The 25,721-nt window shown below is 40.5% G+C and overlaps 1 protein-coding gene and 1 long non-coding RNA gene across 5 annotated transcripts in view; one reads left to right on the top strand and one right to left on the bottom strand.

The window, feature by feature from the left end:
• The window catches only part of MED14 (mediator complex subunit 14), a 65,961-nt gene extending 43,294 nt beyond the window's left edge, over positions 1-22,667 (top strand). Inside the window, exons 18-31 of one of the 3 annotated variants that reach the window (XM_042975191.1) lie at positions 41-187; positions 873-964; positions 2,143-2,295; positions 2,601-2,870; positions 6,434-6,574; positions 8,159-8,270; positions 10,881-11,012; positions 12,781-12,963; positions 13,868-14,103; positions 15,650-15,829; positions 16,363-16,470; positions 18,679-18,804; positions 19,224-19,416; positions 22,035-22,667. In XM_042975191.1, the coding sequence (XP_042831125.1) occupies positions 41-187; positions 873-964; positions 2,143-2,295; positions 2,601-2,870; positions 6,434-6,574; positions 8,159-8,270; positions 10,881-11,012; positions 12,781-12,963; positions 13,868-14,103; positions 15,650-15,829; positions 16,363-16,470; positions 18,679-18,804; positions 19,224-19,416; positions 22,035-22,108 (2,147 nt within the window). In that variant the 3' untranslated portion in view covers positions 22,109-22,667. The remainder of the gene's footprint in view (positions 1-40; positions 188-872; positions 965-2,142; positions 2,296-2,600; positions 2,871-6,433; positions 6,575-8,158; positions 8,271-10,880; positions 11,013-12,780; positions 12,964-13,867; positions 14,104-15,649; positions 15,830-16,362; positions 16,471-18,678; positions 18,805-19,223; positions 19,417-22,034) is intronic. The other 2 variants (XM_042975193.1, XM_042975192.1) reach the window with 2 other exon arrangements.
• The window catches only part of LOC122235509, a 78,483-nt gene that overhangs the window by 50,413 nt on the left and 2,349 nt on the right, over positions 1-25,721 (bottom strand). For both annotated transcript variants that reach the window (XR_006213578.1, XR_006213577.1), the window contains exon 2: positions 13,348-13,517. This is a non-coding gene — a long non-coding RNA (uncharacterized LOC122235509). The remainder of the gene's footprint in view (positions 1-13,347; positions 13,518-25,721) is intronic.

Raw genomic sequence — 25,721 nt, 5'->3', positions numbered from 1 at the left:
TTTTTTTTTTGTTTTTGTTTTTGTTTTTTAAATCCTATAGGGCCATCCCGGCATGTTTATCTGACATATGAAAACCTGCTGTCCGAACCAGTTGGTGGTAGAAAAGTTGTTGAAATGTTCCTTAATGACTGGAATAGCATTGCACGATTATATGAGTGTGTGTTGGAATTTGCACGTTCTCTACCAGGTACGTGCGATGATCTTCCTTTTGTCGGGGGGAAGCCCCCCCTTCCTTTTTTTAACTGAAGAAGTAAAAGATGCACATTATAAAAAAAAAAAAAAATTCTTTTTTTTCAGGAGAATATCTAATGAAAAAAGAAGTTTCCCTTTTACCTCAGGCTTTTATTTCCTTCCCCCAGTTTCTGAGTCCTCAACTCAGTTTCTTAGGTATCCAGAAATCGTTACTCCTAGCTATACCGTATTATAGGAATAGGTAGTATTTAGTGAGAGTTTACTACATGCTATATGATGTAATAAACAGTTTGCTTGTGTTGACCCATTTAATCCTTGCAATCACCCTGTGAGGTAGGTAATTTATTACTCCTCATTTCACGAACGAAGGAAACAAGTCACTGAGAAGCTTGCTGAAGGTTGCATAGCTAGTGAAGGGTAGAGCTGCAACTGGAGCTTCCTGACCATTGTGCTGTATACTGCCTGAGTATCTCTCTGCCCTGCCCTGCACCCCTTGTTTCCAAATGGAAATGGAAGCCCACTATCTATGCTGTTGCTTTCCTTGTTTTATTTTTAATTCTTTTGTAACGAAATCACATATTTAGAGCTCTCAGCCTGTCTGGGCATATGATACTGCCACCATGTGTGTTTTAAAGTTTTGCGAGTTATCTTAATCTCCCTTTTGCTTCTTCTCTCTCTAGACATACCTGCGCATCTAAATATTTTCTCGGAAGTTCGTGTTTATAATTATCGAAAACTTATCTTGTGTTATGGAACCACCAAGGGAAGCTCAGTAAGTCTGTGAACTTAGTAAAACTGAAGTTCCTCTCCTAAATCTTCTAAAATTTTTTTTTCATGTTTATTCATTTTTGAGAGAGCAGGGGAGGGGCAGAGAGACAGAGAGAGAGAGAGAGAGAGAGAGAGAGAGAGAGAGAGAGAATCCGAAGCTGGCTCCAGGCTCTGAGCTGTCAGCACAGAGCCTGACGCGGGGCTAGAACCCACAAACCGTGAGATCATGACCTGAGTCGAAGTCAGATGCTTAACCGACTGAGCCACCCAGGCGCCCCATCTCCTAAATCTTCTAAAAAGCAAGAATTTCAAAACTATGAAAACTACCTTGAAATAATTGAGGACTCAAATAAATATTGGGGATAAAAATGATAAACTTTAAGTACTTTGATGATATTTAATGTATTATAATGTTTAACTCTTTAAAATCAAAAGCAAAAATCATGCCCTCTTTGATGGGGTATATAATCTTGATGAGTTTTGGACAAGGTAATGTACTTTTGGTGTTTGTATGTGTTTTCTTCACGGATTTCAAATCTGGTTAGTAGCAGGATCACTTTAATGAAAGATTATGAATGGTTTTGAACAATACAGTATGTCTCTGCTTTTGGTCACATGACTGTCAACATTGTTTGGTCCTGTCTCAGTCTTGAAGGTATTCCCTGTAATCTCTTATTTCCTTATTTTCTTCCCACCCCATATGTAAAGTCCTAGAAATTTCGCATAAAAATTCAGCCAGCTGGCTTCTTTCAGGACTCTTCTACATCAAGTAATATCAGAAATTCCTTGAGTGTTTTAAAATCTATTAACTGAAGGCATCTGTGTTGGAGGTGGCTTCCTTTCCCTTTACGACAGTGCTCACCCAGAGGGTGACTTTTCTTCAGTCCTAGATAAGAAACACCCCCATGATGGTTTTTAAATAAAATTTAATCCAAATTGTCTTCTTTAGCACCTTCTCTTTCTGTTTTATTTAGTGGAAGTGGGCTAATACATAGTCTGCAAATGTACTGGCCCATAATACCAGTACATCTGGAGTTCACAGAGTCCAGCCTTCTGGCTGGCTTTCCAAAAAGACCTCATGTAGATCTTTGGCGTTTTGCCTTACTGTTGAAACATTGTTTTTTCTTCTGCTGGAATCTGTTACTTTCTCAGTTTCTGAAACCTGTAATCTCTTTGATTTAGATTAGTATCCAGTGGAATTCCATACATCAGAAATTTCACATCTCTTTGGGAACTGTTGGTCCAAACTCAGGTTGCAGTAACTGTCACAATACCATTCTCCATCAGCTTCAAGAAATGTTCAACAAAACACCGAATGTGGTTCAGTTATTACAGGTAATTAAGTTTACTTTCTGTGTAAAAATAAGAGTCAGTGTCAGGGTCTCATGTAAGGCTCCTCAAAAAATCGTGTGGTCTTGTCTTCAGTGACAAGGATGTGTATTTTTGTCTTTTATATATTGCATTCTTCTTGGGGAATTTTCTTTTGATTCAAAGTAGATGCAGTGATATAATTTGCATTCTCTTCAAGGGAACGTTGTATGGAACGTGCCAGAAAGACATTGTCTCACTTATGACCATACGAGATTCTGAGGCTTTAGCATTTGTATGGAAACTGGTTGCTCTCATTGTGTCTCTTTTAGGTACTCTTTGATACTCAGGCTCCGTTAAATGCCATCAACAAACTCCCCACTGTGCCGATGTTGGGCTTGACCCAGAGAACCAATACCGCTTACCAGTGCTTCTCCATCCTGCCACAGTCGTCCACCCACATCAGACTGGCCTTCAGGAACATGTATTGCATTGATATTTACTGCCGGAGCCGAGGCGTGGTGGCAATACGGGATGGTGCCTATAGTCTTTTTGACAATAGCAAGTTAGTTGAAGGTTTTTATCCTGCACCCGGACTAAAGGTAACCGACTTCGGTATTCTAGCATGAGTAAACATAGACATCGCTAAAACAGTTGCTTTGAGGGGGAAATAATGGGGAAAAGCAACAAATTCCTGCTTAAAGTTAATAAGCAGCTGTGTTAGTTCGTCATCTCCGCAACTTCATTCTGAAGGAGCAGGAAGTTCTCATGAGGTGCTGTGCCTATGTGTATGAGATGATAAATTCTCCTTTCCTTGTAATGAGTAAGGTGGAGGGTAGTGCAGAGAGTCCCGTTTGCTAGTTGGAACTTCAAGGAACTTCAGCAATGTCTTTATCCTTGATTATTGAGAAGGTTTGATTCATCAGTTCAACCATGACGGTTTTTTTGTTTGTTTGTTTTTAATGTAGGATCCTGGGCCACAATATCTGCAGATTCTGGTATAATAGCTCAATTGTATATGCTTCTAGTTTAGAGTCAGATGGTTCCAAATGGCTTGTTTTGAAAATTAGTCCCTTGCAACCCACTCTTGCCATTTTCCTGGTCTGTTTTCAGCTCTTATATGAGGATTCTCTTGGTATTTACATCCCTGTCCCTAAATGAAATGCTTACATTGCTGTTCGTGGACTTCTTGGTTGAGGGCATTATCTGATTCTCACAATGGAAGATGAGGATTTAATTCTTTTTTAATTTGTATATGCTCCTTCTTCCTTCCAGGCTGCTCCCAGTATACCTTCTTTCTTTCCTCCTATCCTTGCGATATGGCTAGGCAGCAATTATGATTAGATAATTTTTCAGTGTTGTCATTATTATAAATATGTAAACACTGTCCACCAAGCTTACTATGATTACTTTTCCTTTCTTGTTCAACATTTTATTTTCCTGGGAATTATTAATTTACTTTTTTTTTTCTTCTTAGCTTTCTCTGTACTTATCACTAACTCAACCTTAGAGTCTCTCCCATGTATGTAACTTTCCCCTCCGCGCATTCATATATCAGCTCCCTCACTGGTTTCATCTTGAAGAAATCTCTTCTTTAATCCTCTGACCTCCAATCTGGAATGGTAGTGCTCCAGACCTGTTGCACAGTTTTGATTCAGGAATCTGTAGAAGGATGGTGAAGAGGGAGAGAGAGTCCTTTACTTCTCTCTTGTGTTGCATGCCTTGTGGCTTTGCACCGCAGGTCTTCTTCTTGGTTTACTCCATTGTTTTTGTAGAAAACCTCCTACATAGTTTCCTGGAAGAAGGTACGTGGGAGGTTAATTTGAGACCTTGTGTGCCTAAAAACATCTTTAGTTTACCCTCATCTGATTGAGAGAATGGCTAAGTGTAGAATTTGAGATTATAATCATTTTCTGTGAGAATTTTGAAGACATTGCTCCATTGTCTTCTAACTTCCGTTGTGACCACTGAAGGATTTAATCTCATTCCAGTTCTTGAACCTTATGTAATTAAGTGGGCTCTTTCACTCTGGAAACCCACATCCTTTTGCTCTGGGAATTGCCTTGTATCATTTCTCAATTCTTCTTTGTTTTCTCTGTTAGCTCTTCCTGGAGCCCCTACTATTCTGATTGGTATCCTGGACTTTTCCTCTAGTTTTCTTATCTTCCCTGTTTTTGTCTCTTTATTTTTGGGAGATTTCCTCATGTTTTCTTTCAAGCTTTCTATTTTTGATAATTTTTTTTGTGATCTTTTAAAACATTCCCAGGAGTTCTCTGTTGTTTCTAAATAGTCATTAAATGTTCATTTTATGATACCTTGTCATAAATGGCTGTCTTATCTTCTCGTACCTCTTTTCTTCCTACATACTTTCCATTTCATCCACCTTGCTTTTTTGTTGTTCTGATCTCTTTCATATTGGTGATTCTTAACTCACTGCTCTTATTTATTTGTTTGTTTATTTAAATGCTTATTTTTGAGAGAGTGCACGCACGCGCAAGCAAGGGAGGGGCAGAGGGAAGAGAGAATCCCAAGCAGGCTCTGTGCTGTTAGTGCAGAGCCCGACACAGGGCTCTATCACACGAACAATGAGATCATGACCTGAGCCAAAATCGAGTCAGATGTTTAACTGAATGAGCCACCCAGGTGCCCCCTTGCTGTTCTTATTTAAAGGTGAGACTTGCTGACTGTGGTTTTCACTGCAGGATGACCTGCTTGGGCCATTTCTTTGGCTAACTCCCAGTGTCAGTAGATTTAGGTCTCTCTGTTGGGCCGGTGGGAGTGCCAGGGGAGGAGTATTCAAGTCTCTGCATAGATGGGATGCATCTGGCCCCCAGTTTCTGGCAAGTCAAATAAGAGAAGGAGAATACTATTTTCAACATTCAGTATGTAAGCTTTAATCTTCATTGTTTTTTTAAAGTAATCTCCACCCCCAGCGTGGGGCTCAAACTCACGACTCTGAGATCAAGAGTCACATGCTCTTCCGAGTGAGCCCATCAGACCCCCCCCCCCCCGTGGTCTTCATTTTTAATATGGCACTCCTCTCAATTGGCGCCGGAACCCCCCTAGTCAGAGACTCTCCACCAGAGTGGTAGAGGTCAGCGTCACCCAGTGAGACTGACAGAGGTTCTGGGAGGCTTTCCATGTCGCCTAAAAAGACTTTCGGGCAGTCCTATTTTTAGTCTCACTTTTCATCCCCCCTTCCAGAGGTGTCTAGTGCTGCCGGTTCCTACATGTCTTGGGGATCTGGACAGAAATAGCTTTGCTTCTTGGCTTTCCCCACTGCTCGCTTTAGGCTACAACTTCCTCACATCAGATAGTTCAGTTACCACTCAGCCATCTGCTCTGCAGCCTCCAGAATTCATGGCTATTTTTCTCTTCTCTCGTTCTGTCTTTGTGACTTACTGCTTGAAAAAAAGTTTTAGGACTTTCAGTGGGTTACTGGGAAAAGATAAAATGTGCATTGTCAATCCATCATCTTTTATTAGATATCAGACAGCATACTTTGAAAAGCTTTCTAGTGATCCTGATAAGCTTTTGATCTATGTTTTTGAAGATCGGGAAGGTGGAGCGTATTAGAAGGAAGAGAATGCTTGAGATGCAAAGTCTGGTCGCCTTGCTGAAATTTTGATGAAATACACCATAAAACAAGATTGTCCCACTCTTGGTGGTTCAAGATTTCAGTTGCGTTAAGATAAAAAGAGGAAAGATGGCTTGGTTTCTGTATTCAGTTTTCTTCTGTCATATTTTCTAGCTCAGAAGGTAGAGCACTCTTACCAAATAGGACATTTCACAAAGTCACTGAAGTGATTTATATGGCCAACATACAACTTTTCTCTTTTTTCCTGCGTTTCTGATTCAGAAGTTAACAAGAAAATACTTGGACCTGGTGTGGGGAGGTACCAGGGTATACTTCTTTCTTCAACTTTGTACTTGCACAATACTTCTCGAGAGGACTTTTAACTTAGATGTTATTTCCTCCCTTTCCCCACCTTCCTTCAAAATTATCAATATGTCTTCCAGTTTGTCCTGGAAGTGGCCACGTATCAAACTTACCTTTCAGAGTTGGGCGTGGTGTATTTGTTTGTGTTAAAATAATCTAAATGTTTAAACATATCTTACAAAAGGTAGGTAAAGTAATCTGAATTCTACCTGTTTATATCCATAGACATTCCTGAATATGTTTGTTGACAGCAATCAGGATGCTCGAAGAAGGTCTGTAAACGAGGATGATAATCCCCCTTCTCCCATAGGGGGAGATATGATGGATTCTTTAATCTCACAGCTCCAGCCACCACCCCAGCAACAGGTGATGTCTAGCTGAAATTACAAATGGTATCACATTTGCCTAACTTCACGGCTTCTACGGGTGTCTGGGCTTCTCTGTGGAAAGGCAAGGAGGTCCTTGGTGAGCCCAAGATGTCCAGGACGTCCATATGAAAAAATAGAGACAGAGGGAGAGGAGGAAGCTTCTAGTAATGGCAAGTGAATTAGTACCACAACTAGCTCTAACCTCAGACTTAAAATGCTGTGAGGTGATCACCCATGTGATCACAAAGAGGATGATATCCAGCTGGCCAGTAAGCACAGAAAGGGTGTTCCACATCGTTTGGCATCACAGAAATACAGCTTGAAAGCACAGTGAGAGAATACTCCACACCCACAAAAATGGCTTGGAGGAGAAAACTGACAATTCTTGCCAACATTAGGTATTAGCAGTGACGGAAACTCACTTACGAGTAGAGGGTGCATAAAATGGTACAGCTCCCTTGCAGTGGTGTTTAGAAGTGCTCCAGGGTGTTAAATGTGAACATTACGCTTACCTCTGACTTAACAATTCTACTCTTAGGGGTATGAGCAACAGAAATGCCCCAGAAAACACAAGAATATCCTTATCAGCCTGATTTATCTAAAACTTGCAAGCTACCCAAATATCAAACAGCAGAATGAGTGAATAAGTTGGGGTATACTAACGCAATGGGATACTTTACAGAAATAAAAAAACAGACTTCCTGCTGCATGCAACAGCATGACGAATTTTGCCGACATAATGTTGAACAGAAGAAGCCAGACACTAATAAGTACATTCAGTATTGATGTAAAATGTGAAAAGAGGCAAAATCAAGCTTGAGTGACCGAGGTCAGAATAGTGCTTACCTTTGGGAAGGTGCTAAAGACTTGGGAGGCGTATGAGGGAGGCCTCCGGGGCACTGGGAGCGTTCTTCAGTGTCTTGATCCATGTGGCAGTTACGGTTGTAAAAATCCATCAGACCGTGCGTTTGTTAGGATGTGTGTACTTGACTATATGTGATTTGTAACTCAAGTAAAAAACCGGATTAGGAAGAATTACGTCGTCCTAGGCTTTTCTTTGCTGGAGATGAAGGTAAAGGTGAGTAGAGATAGGCTGAACTACCATGTTTCACTGCCTTTAAATCTCCACCAAATGGGAGTTGCACTGTTTTTTATGAACTGCCAGAAACAACACTGCCAGTTTCGCTATGCCATGCCATGAATTGAAAGACACACCCTGATTTCAGAGATGTGAAAACGTGGAGGGGAAGAAAATCTTAGAATCGGTGAAATGGTAGATCACCGATACAGATAAATCAGTGATATGGTAGATAAGATGAGCAAAAAACATTTTGAGGGATATAAGCAAGGGCATTACAAGGTCAGGAGTGAGATTCTTGCTGTGTTTTAAACATTTCAAAAGTCAGAGAGTTATTAAATTTCTGAATTATTGTGTATTTTGCACATTTTCATATCATGTTTCCTGTTTTGTAACCAGTGAAATGTGTAAATGTTAACACTTGAGCTGTAGGCTGTGTGCTGTATGTACTATATACTCTACTTGGGTGGCCGTTTGACCAACGTTTACTTGTTTTCTTTTCAGCCATTTCCCAAGCAGCCAGGGTCATCAGGCGCTTATCCTCTTACTTCACCCCCTACATCTTACCACAGCACAGTTAATCAGTCTCCCTCTATGATGCACACACAGTCTCCAGGTAAGGTGTTACCTGTGCTCTTGTCACATTCAACTTTCACATCCAGAATACACACATGCACACGCACGCACCACACATGTAGCCTTGACTTCAGAAACAACTTCTTATCTCTGGCTAAACATTGGCCATTTGTTCCTTATGGCAGGATTGTGAAATCTTTGTTCACGATTCAGGTTTGAATTAAGTGGAGATATTGTCACCCAGAGCCAGGCTCACGGCACAGCTCCAAGAAGTGCTAATCACAATATGATCTATGTCAGAGGCCAACAAACGAAGGCCCTGGGCCAAGTCCTGCCCGTCACCTGTTTTTGTAGTTTTGTCGGAACCCAGCTACACCCATTCGTGCAGTGTCGAGGCTGCTTTCCTGCTGTGCTGGAACCCCTCACAGAAAAAGTTGGCCAAGCCCTGGTATGTGAGACGTGCCCCTCAGAGGGGGGCGCAGCCTGCTCGTCCAATCAAAATGGCTCTGTTGGCAGCCTCATGAAGTGCGCTGTGAAATTGTTTGAGGATGCCGAATTTTTACTTGTAACTGAACGATCTGTTAGTGTTGCTTAAGCTCTTGCCCTGTGCCAGTGCTGTGTGGTGCTGGGGATTCAGCAGTGAGCCAGACACCGGCCCCACTCTCCAGCTCATCATCCAGCATGGAAGATAGGTATCACATTTCTTGGGTAGATGATCCCTTACGTGCTCATCAGAGGTGCTGGGACTACAGATGAGGATTTGGAAGTTACTGTCCTGTCGTCTAAGGTCACCGAAGGCTGAGTTCGGTGGGTGAGCGCAGACCCTGACGAGTACTGGCAGCTGCTTCCCAGGAGCAGGAGCCTGAGAAGATGCTGCCAGGGAGCAAGGAGAAAAACAGGAGACATGAGCATAGAACCCAAGGGGGAGTGTGTTTCTAGGAGATGAGTGAGGTTTTATATAAAAGGAAGTAGAAATAATTTTGAAGTAATTCTAGTAGCAGACAGGTATATAGAATTTGCTGTGTGCCAGGCCATGTTCTAAGCACTTCATCCATTTAATCCCCACAGCAAACCCACAGCTAACTATCTAAGTATGACACTTAAAGGTTAGTTGAGTTGATGAACGTATTTGCTGAATGTAAGGCACTACATTACGTGTAGAACATAAAAAATATGAAATTCTCTTACGCAGTAGAGAATTTAAAACCTGCTGGTACGGAGCATAGTTATGGTAATGTAGCAAGTATTTCAGTGTTGAATTTATTTATAGTTTTGGTAGCATGGTTCCCCCTTTCCTGATCCTCAGTTGAAACTAGTCCTGTGGTAAATCCCATCTTTAAGCTTCTGGCTCTCAGTTTTTTAATATCTGCCATCTAGACCTCTCCCCTGAACTCAAGTCCTGTATCTCCCAGCTGTCTAGTCAGCATGTCCTTGTAGATGTCTAGACAGTGGCTGAGACTTGAACTCCTAACACCCGCCCCTGCCCCCACCCTATCTCCGGAAACGGCAGCCCCTTCCTTCCCGCCGCTTGGCCAGAGCTGTTAGAGTCGTGCCCGACCCCTCTTTCTCGCGCACCCACTTGAGCAGTTACCGGTCACTGTCCGCTCTGTACTCAGAATTTATCCAGACTCTAACCGCTTTTCACTTCCTCAGCCTCCGCCCTCGCCCAAGCCATTAACCGTCTTTCACTCGGATTATTAATGTGGCCTCTAACTGGTTTCCCTGCCCTTGCCCTACAGTCTTATTTTCCACACAACGCCTAGAGTGATCCTTTGGAAACAGAAGCTAGTTTATGACTCCTTTGCTCCAAACTTTGCAGTGGTTTCCCGTCTCATTCAGGGTAAACCCTGTGTCCTTAGAGTGGGCCTATAAGCCCCCGTGTGATCTGGGGACACCCCCCACAGCCACTCTCTGTCCTCATCTCCTCCCACTGACCCTGTGCACCCACTGATCAGCCACACTGGCCTCCTCCCTGGTATTTATGCTCCTGCCTCTGGGGCCTCTGCACTGGCTCTTCTTTTTGCCTGGAATACCTTATCCCCTGGGTATCTTCATGCCTTACCCTTCAGTTTCTTTGTGACAAGGCCCACATGCTCTCAGAGCGGTCTTCTCGGGTTGCTTTATATCAACAATAGCACCCACCTCCGCCACTACATGAAATTGCCCCCTTTCCTTGCCCTGTTTTTCTCCATAGTTCTTATCACTGACATATATTGGTTTGTCTTTCTCATTTTACTAGAATATAAGCACCGTGAGGGCAGGAATTTTTGTCTCTTGTGAACTGCTGCATCCCCAGTGCCTACAACAGTGCTTGGCGTGAAATTGACATTCATGCCCACGTGCTGAATGAATGAGCGAATAAAAAAAAGTACACTGGATATTTTTGTAGAACTCAGTCAATATAAGGGCTAGAATTTGGGCCCCAGGGAATTGATCTCTCTCTCTCTCTCTCTCTCTCTCTCTCTCTCTCTCTCTCTCTGTCTCTGTCTCTCTCGTTCGATAACAAAATCATTCCAGATTTTCTTTATGCTATTTATGGGAGCTTTACTACCTATTTCTTTAGTCTGTTGAGAGAGTCTTAACTTGAGGTCCTCGGCCAGGACATAATATGTGTCCTGCAAGATCATCTATAATTATTTTCCTTCATTAGGGAATCTGCATGCCGCCAGCTCCCCCAGTGGGGCTTTGAGAGCCCCTTCACCAGCGTCATTTGTTCCAACTCCTCCCCCATCCTCGCATGGAATCTCAATAGGACCAGGGGCCAGTTTTGCTAGTCCACATGGTGAGTCTGTACATGGAAATCGCGATAGCATAAGAATTTGACGTGAAAGTCGTTGTTTTGTTAAATAAATTATTTTCGTATTGCAAAAGTAGCACTCTGTTTATTGGGGAAATCGCAAAAGAATGAATTTGTCCTAATCCCACCACGCAGAGACCTACCAGTTGGCCTCTCTGCTTTGAACCCTCTGTCTCTCTCTCCCTCGCCCTGCCTTGCTCTTCCCGTCACGCACCCCCTGCTTGCCTGCCTGCTTGCATCTCTGTTGCCCTCCACCTGTCTGCTTGTCTCTCCCCTCAGACACCTCCCCCGGTAGTTGGGACTGTACCATATGTATTGAGACTTGGATTTTCTAACTTTTTAACTAAAAATAATCTATTTTGAATTGGTTCAAATAAAGAAGAGGTAGCCAGTGAAGGGTTTCTATGCCACCAACCACCTAGTTCCTCTTCCCAGAGGCATTTAGTGTTATTAATTTTTCATGTGTTCTTGCAGAGGTGCTTTATGCGTACAGAAGCAGATACCTGTAAGTGTACGAGATCTCCCCTTCTCTTTTACACTCATGACAACACACTTCAGTGCCTTACTTTCTTCATTTATTTTATTCTAATGCCATGCCAAATCACAACATGAAGAACTTTCCCAGTTAATTACAGCTATGTAGCATCTGTGGTTTTACTCTCTACTGTTAATATTTGTAGGAACATTTCTGTCAGTAAGAACTGTACATCGTCATACTAAATGACTTCATAGTATTCCCTTGTCTCGGCATACTGTAATGTAACTGTCCTCCTATCATATGTTTAGAATGTTTCCCTTTTTTTTTTTTTTTTTTTTAACAACTAAAAATGGTATCATCTCTGCTCACCTAATTATTTCCTTAGGTTAGTTACTAGAAGTGGAATTGCTGTTTCAAAGGGTTTGAGAAATTCTAAAGCTTTTGAAGCATACTGCAAATTGCTCACCTGAAAGGCTATGTCAATTTCCTGTAGCATCAAACAAGAGTATCTATTTTCCTGCATCGTTGCCAACACAGGGTATTAATGATTTTCAAAAATCTAAGTCATTTTGATAGGTGAAAGTTTCTTGGATTATTAATGAAATTGAACCTTCCCCCTGCCCCCATGGATCTTTGGTGTTTCTCATTTTATGCCCTGCCTATATATTCTTGTGTTTTTTCTGAACTATTTATAAGACTTGAAGTTGGGACCATCTACTCTCCTCTGATACATGGTAAAAGTGTTTTCTCAGTTTGTCGTTTGGTTACGGAGGGGTGTATATATAATATGTTAACGGTATCTGCAGGATGAAATTTAAATATCAAATTGTTCAGGAAGTTGCTGCTTTCAAAACTTGATTCTTGGTTCATCTCTCAGTGTAGCCTTTACCGAATAAAACAAAATTTTCCTGTCCTCAGCCTTGAGTAGAATGAAAATGTAATTTGTCAGTGTTACTTGAAAAGTAGATTTCTGCCCTTAAATGAGCTTTGAGATTTTTTTGCTCAACATTTTCAAACATGTTTGCAAATAGGCTTTGAAAATAGTAGGTTGTTACACAATGTCCATGTTGAAGCTTGGGTGAAGGTAAATTTTATCCTGCCTCGGTCTGTATTTTTCTAATTTTGTATCATGTTAAGAAGCATCATACTTCAGTGAAATAGCAAAAGAAAAAATAAAGCAGTCACCTTGTAAAGTGTCGAGTGTTTCAGTGCTGTCAAGTACTTTTCAGTTATTAAAATACAGGTTTTGAAAACCATCTGTTTACTTGTTTACAGGAACCCTGGACCCTAGTTCTCCATACACTATGGTGTCACCAAGTGGACGAGCCGGGAACTGGCCAGGGTCTCCTCAAGTGTCCGGCCCCTCACCAGCAACGCGCATGCCTGGAATGTCACCAGCCAACCCATCACTACATTCTCCGGTTCCAGATGCTTCTCATTCCCCTCGAGCTGGAACAAGTGAGTGTCATCACCATTTTTGTGTTCATTTTTAGTCTAACCTCCAAATGACCTATTTTTTTCCATCTTCACATTTGAAAGCCATGACCTACTTGTTAAATGGGGATACTTAATAACTTAAACTTTTATCCACTTAGTAAATTGGTTAACAATAGTCAGTTTGCAAAGTTAAGCAAAACGTAAGAAAGAAATGTCTCCTCCAGAAATCTTGTGAGGTTGACCCCCTTTGTTCTGTTACTAACTTAGCTACTAGACCTTAAAAGACACCTAAAGTTAACTGATAAGGTTATGCAAGTTAACACAGAAGAGAAAAATTGTACACGTACGTTAGTTAGCTTTGCCATGTAACACTTCATGACTTACAACAATCTTGTATTAGCTCACCATTGTGTAGCTTGGTGATTTTGGGCAAGTTTTCCAGACTCTGTTTTGCTCACTCACGCGTCTGTGCTCAGCTCCTGGGTTGGCTGGGGCCTGACTGGCTTAAAATGGTCCCAGTTGGTGTAGCTTCCTCTGTTCCATGTGGTCTCATACTCGAACACAGGCTCGTTGACCTGATGGGTGGACAGGGTTTCAGAAACGTGAGTGGAACCCTAGGTTTGCTGCTGGCACCATGTCCCTTCTACCACATTCTGTAAGTGAGCAAGTCACAAGGCCAGCCCAGATTCCAGGTAAAGTAGACTCCATCCCTTGAAAGACTTGCTACAAAGCCACTTTGCAATGGACCTAGCTATGGGGAGAATAAGTCTGACCATTTTGCTAACAGGAAGCTAATATGATTGTTATAGCACAAGGAGTAATGAACAGCATGGGTTGCTTTAGAATATCAAAGGTTTATAATAAAAGCGAAACAGAACGAGACAGTGTGATTTGTAAATGAAATGACATGTTTTCCTTCCCACAGGTTCCCAGACTTTGCCAACAAACATGCCTCCACCTCGTAAACTACCTCAGCGCTCCTGGGCAGCCTCCATACCTACCATCCTCACTCACAGTGCCTTGAACATTTTACTGCTGCCCTCTCCAACACCAGGCCTTGTGCCTGGCCTGGCAGGTAGTTACCTTTGTTCTCCACTTGAGAGATTCCTTGGATCCGTCATCATGAGACGACACCTTCAAAGAATTATTCAACAAGAAACGGTACGGGTACCTAGTGAACTCAAAAGTGGTGATTGTCGAAGGCGGGTGCTAAGCTGCCCCACAGAACAGGATCTGAATGAAACTGATACTGCTTCACCTCCTTTAACTAGCTCGTTTAGAACTATGTTTTTCACCCTGCTCTGGTGTTAAAAATGCACTCCACTATTTTATTTTCCGTTCTTACATTAACATATTCCTGCATTTTACGTTTGTTCTGCTGTGGCTAACATGGATCTGGAGATAGGTCCCACAAGGTCCCTACAATGTCATAGGACAAACGTATCCAAGATCTGGCTCTGGAGAGACTAGCGTACAAGTGACTATTTGCCCTCTGGAATTGGCTTCTCCACTGAAATAAAATTATTTATGATCACAAGGTGGAAAACTTTTTCAATACATGGGCGATTGAATGGAGGTAAAATTTTTATAGAAAAAACTTCTGTCCTGTGGTGATAACCCTTCTGAGATAGTTCAGGGTTGATGGCACCGGTTCTGGAGCCCGGCCACTTGGGTTTGTACACAGGCCATGCCACGTGCTAGTACAAGCTTAGGCAGATCTCTTCCCCTTTTTGATAAGAGTAGATAGTGGTATTTACCTACCTCATAACAATTGGGGAAATTTGAGGTATTTCATAGAAAGCCCTTAGCATAATGTCTTAGTGTTTTTCAGTACATTTTAGTTACTGGTAACTGTTGATGTATATATGTTTTAATGAAGTAGAATGGTGAATGTTTAAAATATCTACTCCATGGATGGCACCAAGGTAATTTGCAACCTTTATATTCAGATGTTTTGAAAAATCGAGGTTTTAACGTAAGTTGAATAAATTAGTATTTTAAAAAATGATTATTATGAGATCTGTAATCTACCCTACCTCTGCCACTTATGAGCCGTGTAAACTTTCAGCTCTTTGAACTTCATTTTGCTCATCTGCATAATCAATATATTAAGCTAGAGCAGAGGTCAATAAACTACTGGCCCAGGGGCCAAGTCCTATCCACCACCTGTTTTTGTAAATAAAAGTTGTACCGGAACACAGTCACACCCATTAGTTTACATACTGTCTGTAAATTCAGCTATAATAGCATCATTGAGTGGTTGCAACGGAGACCATATAGCCCAAGATAATTATTCTCCATTACTTCACAGAAAAAATTGCCAACCCCTGGGCCAGTGTAAGGTCCCAGTCCAGATCTAACATTGCATCCCTTTGGAATTATTTAACATGTTCTTTCGACCCTCATATTTCTATAATATTGGTCCATCCACAGATCTAACTACTGAGTTCAGGCTCAAGTTTGTTGTTATTTTACAAAACTATTCCATAGGTTGTGTACTGTTCTTCCATCAAGGACACATCATGTACAGTTTCTTCTTGAGGATGTTAGCAGCTGGTGGTGCTCACTGCCTAGATATTTTTGTTTGGGAACAGGTATCAACTTAGCTGTTTTCCCTTTGAAACCGTTTTCTCAGCAGCATTTTCATTTTCTCTTGTCTTACATGCTGTCTCACATGTTCACTTGATGCACCCTTCATGTTTTGCAGCTGCAGCTGATAAACTCCAACGAACCTGGAGTGATCATGTTTAAAACTGATGCGCTGAAATGCAGAGTAGCCCTTAGTCCCAAAACCAACCAAACACTTCAGCTAAAAGTGACACCTGAAAATGCAGGACAGTGGAAACCTGATGAACTTCAAGTTTTAGAGAAATTCTTTGAAACAAGAGTATGTGTTTATTAACGCGTAATTTTAATACAGGCATACCTCGTTTTATTGCACTTTACCTCATTGCGTTCCGTAGATAGTATATTTTTTACGAATTGAAGATGTGTGGCAACCCTGCACTGAGCAAGTCTGTTGGGGCCATTTTCCCAACAGCATTTGGTCACTTCAAGTCTCTTTGTCACATTTTGGTAATTCTCGCAATATTTCAGACTTCTTCATTTTTGTTATGGTGATCAGTGATTATGACTCATTGCAAGTTCAGACGATGCTTAGCATGTTTTAGCAGTAAAGTATTTTTTAATTAAGATATGTACCCTGTTTAGACATAATACCATTGTACACTTACACTATGGTATAAACATAACTTTTATATGGTCTGGGAAACCAGAAGATTCGTTCGACTCGCTTCATTGCGATACTTGCTTTATTGCAGTCTGGAACTGAACTCCCATCTCTAAGGTCTGCCTGTATAATCAACAAAAGAGAAGAGTTGACGTAGAATGCAGAGTAACCTGCTTTCTTTATCCCTGTAGGTTGCAGGACCGCCATTTAAAGCCAATACTTTAATAGCCTTCACCAAGCTGTTAGGAGCTCCTACACACATCCTCAGGGACTGTGTGCATATTATGAAGCTAGAGCTGGTAAGTTACAGAGAAATACACACTTTTATGCATAGCAAGATCTGTCTGAAGGGGTTGGAGTTAGTGGGAGCAATGTTTATTGGTTTTCCCCTTTTTATGTACTCTGCTTTTCTCTTAAACTCTTCTTAATTTTTAACTTGAATTGTATTTTATCTTTGAGTAAGTAATACAATCTTCCTGTATCTTTTGAATTTAGATCAAGATGATACAGTGGAAAATTTCCCATCTATCCCTGTCCAGCCATCCAGTCTCCCTCCGCACAGGCAACCCGAGTTGTACCTCTTATAAAAGCAAATACATTTGGGGCGCCTGGGTGTCTCAGTCGGTTAAGTGTCCGACTTCAGCTCTCAAGTCATGATTTCATGGCTTTTGAGTTTGAGCCCCGCGTCAGGCTCTGGGCTGACAGCTCAGAGCCTTGGAGCCTGCCTCGGATTCTGTGTCTCCCTCTCTCTGTGTCCCTTCCCTGCTCATGCTCTCTCTCTCGCTCTCTCTCACTCTCAAAAAATAAATAAACATTACACAAAAAAATTTTTAAAGCAAATATATTTAAGGGTGCCTGGGTGGCTCAGTCGGTTAACCGTCCGACTTCGGCTCAGGTCATGATCTCGCAGTTTGTGCGTTCAAGCCCCGCATCGGGCTCTGTGCTGACAGCTCAGAGCCTGGAGCCTGCTTCGGATTCTGTGTCCTCCTCTCTCTCTGCCTCTCCCCTCCTTGCACTCTGTCTCTCTCACTCTCAAAAATAAATAAAAAGATATAAAAAAAAATTTAAAGCAAATGTATTTAATACACTCTTCCTGCTCTTGGATACTGAGATGGTGCTCCCGTGGCTTCTTTTAATATTTCTTTTAATACTGTTATAGATTCATTTTTTTAATTACTTATTTAAATTTTTGTTCCATTTAAAATATATCTTAGTGTTGGGGCACCTGGGTGACTCAGTCAGTTAAGCATCCGACTTTGGCTCAGGTCATGATCTCACAGTTCATGGGTTTGAGCCCTGTGTCGGGCTCTGTGCTGACAGCTCAGAGCCTGGAGCCTGCTTCAAATTCTGTGTCTTCCTCTCTCTCTGCCCATTCCCCACTCACTCTCTGTCTTTGTCTCTGTGTCTCTCTCTCTCTCTCAAAAATAAATAAACATTAAAAAAACTTTTTAATAAAATAAATCTTACTGTCAAATGTGAGGTGTGAATCTAGCTTTTTCTGATGCCCCCAATTGCCCTAATATCATTTATTTAAAAAAAAAAACAAAAAACAAACAAAAAAAAAAACTGTCTTCTCTGGGGAGACTAATTCCACTTCTCTCCTGTAAAAGTGTATCATATAGATGAAATTCAGATGGCAGCTGATTATATTTTTCCAAGCTTACAACACTGTCATTCAGATGTTTCTAGTATTGCTTTGGTTAATTCCAAATACCTCACTCCTTTTTCCAGTTGGTGTTTTACTGTTAATATTGGGATGGCAGTGTTCCTTTGCTAATAGTCTCAACATTTGCTTCTGTTCTTTCCAATAGCCTATAGGAAACATTTATATCAAAAAGGATGCCCTTTTGTGTTTTTAAAGGAATAAGTATTCATGTAGCTAAAAAAGACACCACTGAATACAATTTAAAATTATTAATACAGTTTGACAGTTTGACTCGTTTGTTTTAGGAAAGGGGTTGGAAATGAGACTGGGAAGTCTAGGTTGGCACCAGCTAAGAAGGGCCTTGAATGCCGGGTCTCGGTCCTGGGAGGGGAAGGGAACAGCATGTGTCATTGTGTGTCACTGATCATTTGTGAGCTTGATGAGAACCGTGCTCTAGGACATTTGCCTGGCAGTAGTGGGAGGAGGAACTGGGAGAGGCAGCCACCAGAAGGGACCATTAGGGGCTACAGGAGAAGTCACGAACCCTGGAACTTGTTGGGTGGCATCAGTGAAAATAGAGAGGCAGGAACAGATGTCAGAGCCACCAAGGAAACAGAACCCACAGGCCTCAGGAATTAATGGAGTGGGAGGGAAGGAAAGTGGAACACATCCCAGAAATCTGGAGTTGACTTTTATTTAGTAACTTTATGGATGCGTTTTCTTTGAAATAATACAGGCTGCTGTCATCTTTATGTCCTGTTAATAATGGAGTATAAGATAAAATGCTAACCTTTCAGATTCCTGTACTAAAGTATAATTTTAAATGTTCATATGACTTGATCATGATTTCTTTTCAAAACAGTTTCCTGACCAGGCAACACAGCTAAAATGGAACGTTCAGTTTTGCCTGACCATTCCTCCCAGTGCACCACCGATCGCGCCTCCTGGGACACCCGCTGTGGTGCTGAAATCCAAAATGCTTTTTTTTGTAAGTACCGTCCAGCGTGTGTGTGTGTGTGTGTGTGTGTGTGTGTGTGTGTGTGTGTGTGTGTGTATGCGCAGAGCCCCTGAGGCAAAAGCCGTGCGAGGATAGTAGAACAACTTCGGGATAACTGCAGGATTACCCTTTGCTGCCAAACATAGGCTCAGATTCCTTAATTGTCAGTTTAGACTTGACGTAATCCTGGTTCCTTTAGTAAGAACAGAAATTTACTGAACCAGATAATTGTGTGGCACCGTTGTATCTTAAGCGTAATACTCAGTTGTCACTTTTCTTGTCCTACTTCATTTTCTTTTGCCTGAGGTAACTTAATCTGATAGAGTGCATGATAGTACCCTTGATAAATTTAGGCAAATGTTTTTTCTTACTACGTTTTTATTCTCTTTGTATGTGTTGTGTGTCTTCAGCTTCAACTAACTCAGAAAACATCGGTCCCTCCCCAAGAGCCTGTTAGTATTATAGTTCCAATCATTTATGACATGGCCTCAGGCACCACCCAACAGGCAGACATTCCCAGACAGCAGAACTCTTCTGTTGCTGCGCCCATGATGGTCAGCAACATTCTGAAGAGGTTTGCAGAGATGAACCCACCGCGACAAGGTACATGACCGGTACATGCTATCGTATTGCATATATGTTATAAGAGTTCTTTTGAGAGATTCCTCCTCCTCCCCCCACCCCACCTCCTTCCCCACCCCACCCCCAATCCTAGTACTAGAGCGCTGATTGCTGTGGCCCTCTTAACGTCTGCCTGTCGCTTTCTTCCTTTCTCACTGGTTCTTCATTTTTGTCCATGTCTCTGCTGCCTGGACTTCATTTTCGTTAGTGATTTACTATCGGGACTGACCCAGCTGCTAATGCCAGAAGCTTGTGTTCATAGCACACATTGCCACAGAGCCCTAGGTTAGGATGATAGACTTTTCATGGCCGTGAATTCCTGCCCTACTACCATCGATAACCTGCCACTGTACATCACCAGTTGAAATGCATGTCGGTTTCTCATACTTCATGGTTCAATCATGAATAGAATATTATCATTCAAAGTTCTGTATCTTCTAAATGTTTTGTGAAGAATAAAAACTGATACAAATGGCATCACTGCTTTTTGGGCTTCTTATATAAGTGTCAGGTGGGTGCAAGTGAACCTTTTCACCAAGTGCACAAGGAAGCTCTCAAACAACATTTTCAAGGAAACCTGAATGTTTCTGGCAGATAAACAAGGTCCCTTCGATACCATAGTAGCCTACACTTAACACACACCTCCTGGCAGTGCTAAATTTTTGGTTACAACACATAAAAGCTCAGCAAAGAGAACGTTTCTTCCATTTTCCTTGTTTCTGATTTTCAGGAAATTAAATTTACATTTAAATTTGCTTATATCTAATATTAAGGAAGTCCTGTGTAGCTTTCTGTTCAGAATAGTACGATAACAGAATTATGTTTTTAAATGAGGGAAAGTTGTTCTCTGAAACATTTTTAGGTACCACAGTGTCAAAATTTTACTAGAGACAGGAATCATGGGAGAAATTCTATTTGTAGCCATTTATTTCTCCATATTGTATACATCGGCAAGTTTTCACTCAAGCATAGTTTATAAGGAATGAACTGGGCAGTAGAGAAGGGTATGCTTCTTCTGTTGTAATACTTCTTCCACTTCTTACAATTTTCTGCTTTCATCCTTTGACTTATCTCTTCTTTCAGCTAAAAATAGGTCCTTAAAAATCAAAGTTTAAAGCTAAAAGAATTTTCAAAGTAGCAATCCAGTAGAACTTTGATGATAACGCCATTCCTTCACCAGCAGATGATTATCATTATTATGTCTTGTGGAATTTACAATTAAGAGGAAAGAATGTTTTGATCCTATTGGGATCAAACAAGTTTTTCTACCTACCAATAATGAAAATGTGTTTTTAAAAAGGAAAAAGAAGGATATAACTTTCCCTTTTATTTGATAAATTGTTGGGATGTTTTGGGAGGGTTTTTCTTTTTTTTTTTTTTTTCTTTTCTTTTTTTAAATTTCTACCTTAGACGGGGCAAACTTTGGGTTTCATTTTCTTTCTGTACCGGTTGGAAAGAAGCGTGCAGTAACTTGCACAGGGTCACTGCACATCCCACCCTTGGCCAAAAGGCCATTCATTATTCAATTGGGGTCCCTGGTTCTCTCACTTGTAGACACTGTAGCACCAGGCCATGCTCCAGGACAGGGAGCCAGCTTTTGGTTTATATTATTTACAGCTGGTTTCAGTTGATTATGTCTAAATATATGTCATGTTCACAAGAAGTAAGAGGCAGCGTCTTTGGTTTCTTTCAGCAAAGGGGAAATCGAAAGGATGAATGATTAGCCTCCCCTCCACCCGCAAGCAAGTCTTGTTTTTGGATTGTTGGTGTGCCATACTTCAGCTCCCCCCCTCTCCGAACCCATTACTTCTCCCCTCCCAGTGAAGTGCTTTTACGAAAAATCACTTTTTTTTCCATTGAATTTAATGTTGAACTCCAGAAGTTATCATTTCCGTTAATTTTGAGAAAACTCCAATATATGTCATAGAACTGCACTGTCCAATATAATTGTCACTACTGGCCACATGTAGCTTTTTAAATTTAAGCTGATTGAAATGAAATAAAATTTAAAATTCAGTTCCTCAGTCACACTAGCCATAGTGCACATCTAGAATACTTCCATTAGTGCAGAAAGTTCTACTGGACAGTGCTATCGTTAGACATTTTTATCTGGTCTTTGAAGCGACATTAGAAGGACATCGTAGATGTTGTAGCTGATACACAAATATGAACTAGATCTTTGCATTAGCTTCAAAATGCATAAACAAACTGTCCGCAGCCTCGAAACCCAACTTTAAAGGCTTATCCAATGCTCCAGTGTTTCTATGGAGAAACTCTAGGCCTATCTTACTATGTTCACACCTAACTGGGACTTACCCAAAATTTCCCCATGAGGAAAACAAAACCCTAACCAAGTATCATTTGATACTTAACACAAAAGCTTAATCCCCTATAATCTGTGCAGTTAAAATTTAGTCTTTTATTTTGACCCTTAAAGTTCTTTCTGATTTTAGATTTTTAGATTTAATTTAATTTGATTAAATTTAAATTAAATTTAATTTAATCTGATTTTTAGATTTAATTATCCCTACCCCCACCGGTGTGTTGACATCATCTTTCCTGTATTGCGAATAGCTAATGACCATTTTTCTCTGTTGCAGGTGAATGCACAATATTTGCAGCTGTTCGTGATTTAATGGCTAATCTTACACTGCCCCCTGGTGGGCGTCCATAGACACTATTGTTTTTAAACCAGGAAGGCTGACAAATGAGACAAAACAGCAAAAAAAAAAAAAAAAAAAAAAAAAATCTGAATTTAGCCTTCAGTTTAAAAAGAAAAAGGACTTTTTTTGACTTTTAGAGATAAATATTCTAAACTGGCAAAAATTTTCAGGGTGCACTTCTTTCATCAAAAAGACCATCAATCTTTTGTATAGTGAACTTGTATAGTGTGTTTAAATGGGACACATTTCAAACTAGGTAAAACATCAGTGTCCGCTTGCCAGTAATAGATTTAATATTCTGTTTTATACTATAAAGTTATGGAAATGCCAAACTTGTTTATTTAATTGTTTTCTTATGTTTTGGGTGTAATAGTCCTTCTTTTGGTTTTTGTTTGTTTTTTAAGGCAGGTCTGTCTTTTTTGAATACTGTAAAACTGTGATAAACTTTATATTGAAGCTGTATTTTAATATGCCCGCTTTGAATCCTTACATGAAAATGTTCTGGGAGTTGTTATAAACACATCCCAAAGCAGCAATATTTAATAAAACTAGGTTTAAAAAAAAAAAAAACAGTGACACTCACTTGTGTGTATATCAGCTCTATAGACTTCTCAGGGCCTCCCTTCATCTTTCACCTGGTGGGGCCAGTAGTTAATTTCTAATGATACATGTCTGGAATTTTACCAAAAACATCCGCTTCTTTGTTTCAAGGTTAATTTATTTTCTTCAAACATTCCTAACTTGACCCATGGTGAACATTTTGCACCTTAGTTGTCTTTTAGTGTAGGATTTGGGTAAAAAAGAAGGAACCAGTCTTTGAGAAGAGACAGTGAGTAGTTCATATTGATCAAGGATCCCAAATTACTGCAGTCATTCTCATCCATTGAAGATACGGGAACTTTTTTCTGTTAGGCAAATTTAGCTTACAGGATGCTTCTGCATACAGCATTTAATAGGAAACACAGAACTTGGATGTCCTACCCTTGCATGAAATTTCTGTGACATTTCTTTATCTTGCTTATTAACCTCTCCCCCTTGCCTCCCCCACCAAAATTGGGGTTATTCTACACAATCCCAACTTAATTCATTGTCACCAAAATGGTACAATGTTTTGCTTGGAAGAAACCTGGCACAGTCCCCCCACTTTGAAGAATCCAAGATCCAGTGCCCATCCAGGGTCACATGGAGTTTCTGGTGCTGACACATCTCAGCAGAGTTTCCTTTTGGAGCACTGTGCTCTCTCCCAGTCAGGAACCTTTTTAAGCTTCAAAGAATGCGATCAGAAGCAAAGGTCTTCTGGTGACTTAAATGTTATTTGGGAAAGTTTTTTTATATGATAATACTGCACTGAATTATCTGGTCACTGTAATATTGACCCTCCAGTAAATTTTAGATGTTCTAATTCCCCTTTAAGATGATTCGAGCTTCTATTAACTATCAACTACCAAATTCTAGTTTCAAACATCTCACTGCAGTTATATCTGTTCTCAACTTTGCTTGATTCTCCATTCACTTCCGGTCAGAACTGAGGCCTTCTTTGCCTTTCTTTGTCTTATTTCTACCTTTATCCCCTCCTTCTTGCCAAGCTCTGTGCTATTCAGGAGCAGGTGACTGAACTTTATCCTTCCTTTAACCTTTATCCTTCAGTTTTCAGTTCTCCTTATAATGGGAATCACATCAGTTTGGCAATATACAATGTCTTTATCAAGGGTCAGCACTTTCCTATTTGGAGCTGAGTCCTTTCTTTCATGTAGAAATCTACATGTATGTACAAGAAATGTATTTTTATCTGCAGGACAATATTGTCTCAAATTTTACAAGTAGAGTAAGCTTTTCAGGTATCCTCCCTTTTAAGTGGTTTCAAGACATTAATTGTATTTTTACACATGATGCATTCAGTGGACACTTTTTTTTCCTGATTATAACTCATCTCTGAATGCCTTGTGCAAATCAAAAGATAGGATTCAGTGAGCAGAATTTGCTTTTGCTGCTTAAGAGTAAACCCATGATATGAATTTTGATATGCTTGGGACTTGGAATCGGTATATACTTTATTAAAGCTTTGAAAATACTAGCATTCAAATCTTAGGTTCCATGACAAACCATGTCCTTTGCCTCTTTTGTTACCCAGGTTCAATCAAAGGGACTGGATGCCTACAGTGATTTTTTTTTTTTTTTTTTTTTTCTGATAGGTGGTTTGGGTCTTTAAGGTGTTTTCAATGTGATTTTAGTAATTTTGGTAATAAATTTATACAAGTTTCAGAGAACTACCAACTCTCTCTAGTTAATTTTCACGGGGATATTTTGGATAATAGTCTGGTTTAGTATTAGCTTGATCTCAAAAGAAGAAATTGGTCCTGATTTGCCACCTTCTTTTTTTCATTTGTGGAAATGATGTTTTGGAATGTACAGAAATACTTTCAGAATTAGGAAGAAAGCGAAAAATTCAACAGAACATATCAAGTTATTAGTAACAGGGGCTGAACCTTAATGTTTGAAAGTTTACCCTCAGCTACTGCAAGCAGAAACTAAAATATACATGATAATGAATGTAAATACCACTAATAACGGTGTTGCAGTTAATACAGTAACTCGTTCAGCCACAGGATACTAACAGTCTGTTAGTCATTCTTTGGACCATGATTAATTTGATAACTTCAAGAAGTATAATTTTGCTATAATTTGGAATCTAGTTTCTATATAAAAAGTTCCTTTCTTTCATGACTTTTCCCCTCCAAGTACTACCTGTTATATTTTACTTTAATATTTATTATCCAAGTGTTCTTTTTTTTTTAATGTTTATTTTTGGGAGAGAGCATGAACCGGGGAGGGGCAGAGAGAGAGGGAGACAGAGGATCCAAAGTGGGCTCCGCACTGACAAGCAGAGAGCCCGATGTTAGGCTCAAGCTCATGAGCTGTGAAATCATGACCTGGGCCAAAGTCAGACACTTAACCAACTGAGCCACCCAGGCGTGCCCCCCTGCCAGGTGTTCTTAATCTAAAATCAGTATACAGAAAATTTTAAGAACTTACCAGAAACTTAAGGGAAAGGGAGAATGTTCATGTGTGTTTCACTATTTCTTGTGGAATTTTCTCTTTCATTTCCTTTCATGGGAGTGGACAGTATGTCTAAGGGAATGATTTGAAGTTTACTTTGGATGGATTTAGTATCGAGGTTATTAAGAGAAAATAAGAGGCCAGACAGCATTGTGCTGCACAACCCCAGGACATCATATCTCACAATCTTCTTTAAGTCGCCTCCACTTCCAAGTGGCCAAGTGATTTATTCAAATACCTTGCCCAGGAATATGACATTGATGGAAAGGCACATTTAGATCAATATAAAATAAGAGCTAATATTCACCGAGAGCTACTATTGTCAGGCACTGGCCTAAGTATTTCAGTGTGTGTTTAATCCTCCCATCAACTCAGTGGGATATGTATTAATGTCCTCCTTTTACACACGAGTAAACTGAGGCCCAGAGAAATGAAGTTTCAAATTTGCTGAGATAAAATTAAGTTTGCTTAAGATCAAACAGCTAAAAGGGGGCAGTCTGAGTCCAGAGCTAGCATTCCTACACACTGTGCCACTTTGTTTTAATCATGAAGTCAGGGGAAAGTTTT

This window comes from Panthera tigris, chromosome X (genome assembly GCF_018350195.1).
Source record: "Panthera tigris isolate Pti1 chromosome X, P.tigris_Pti1_mat1.1, whole genome shotgun sequence".
NCBI lineage: Eukaryota > Metazoa > Chordata > Mammalia > Carnivora > Felidae > Panthera > Panthera tigris.
This window is presented reverse-complemented; position numbering and strand designations above follow the sequence as displayed.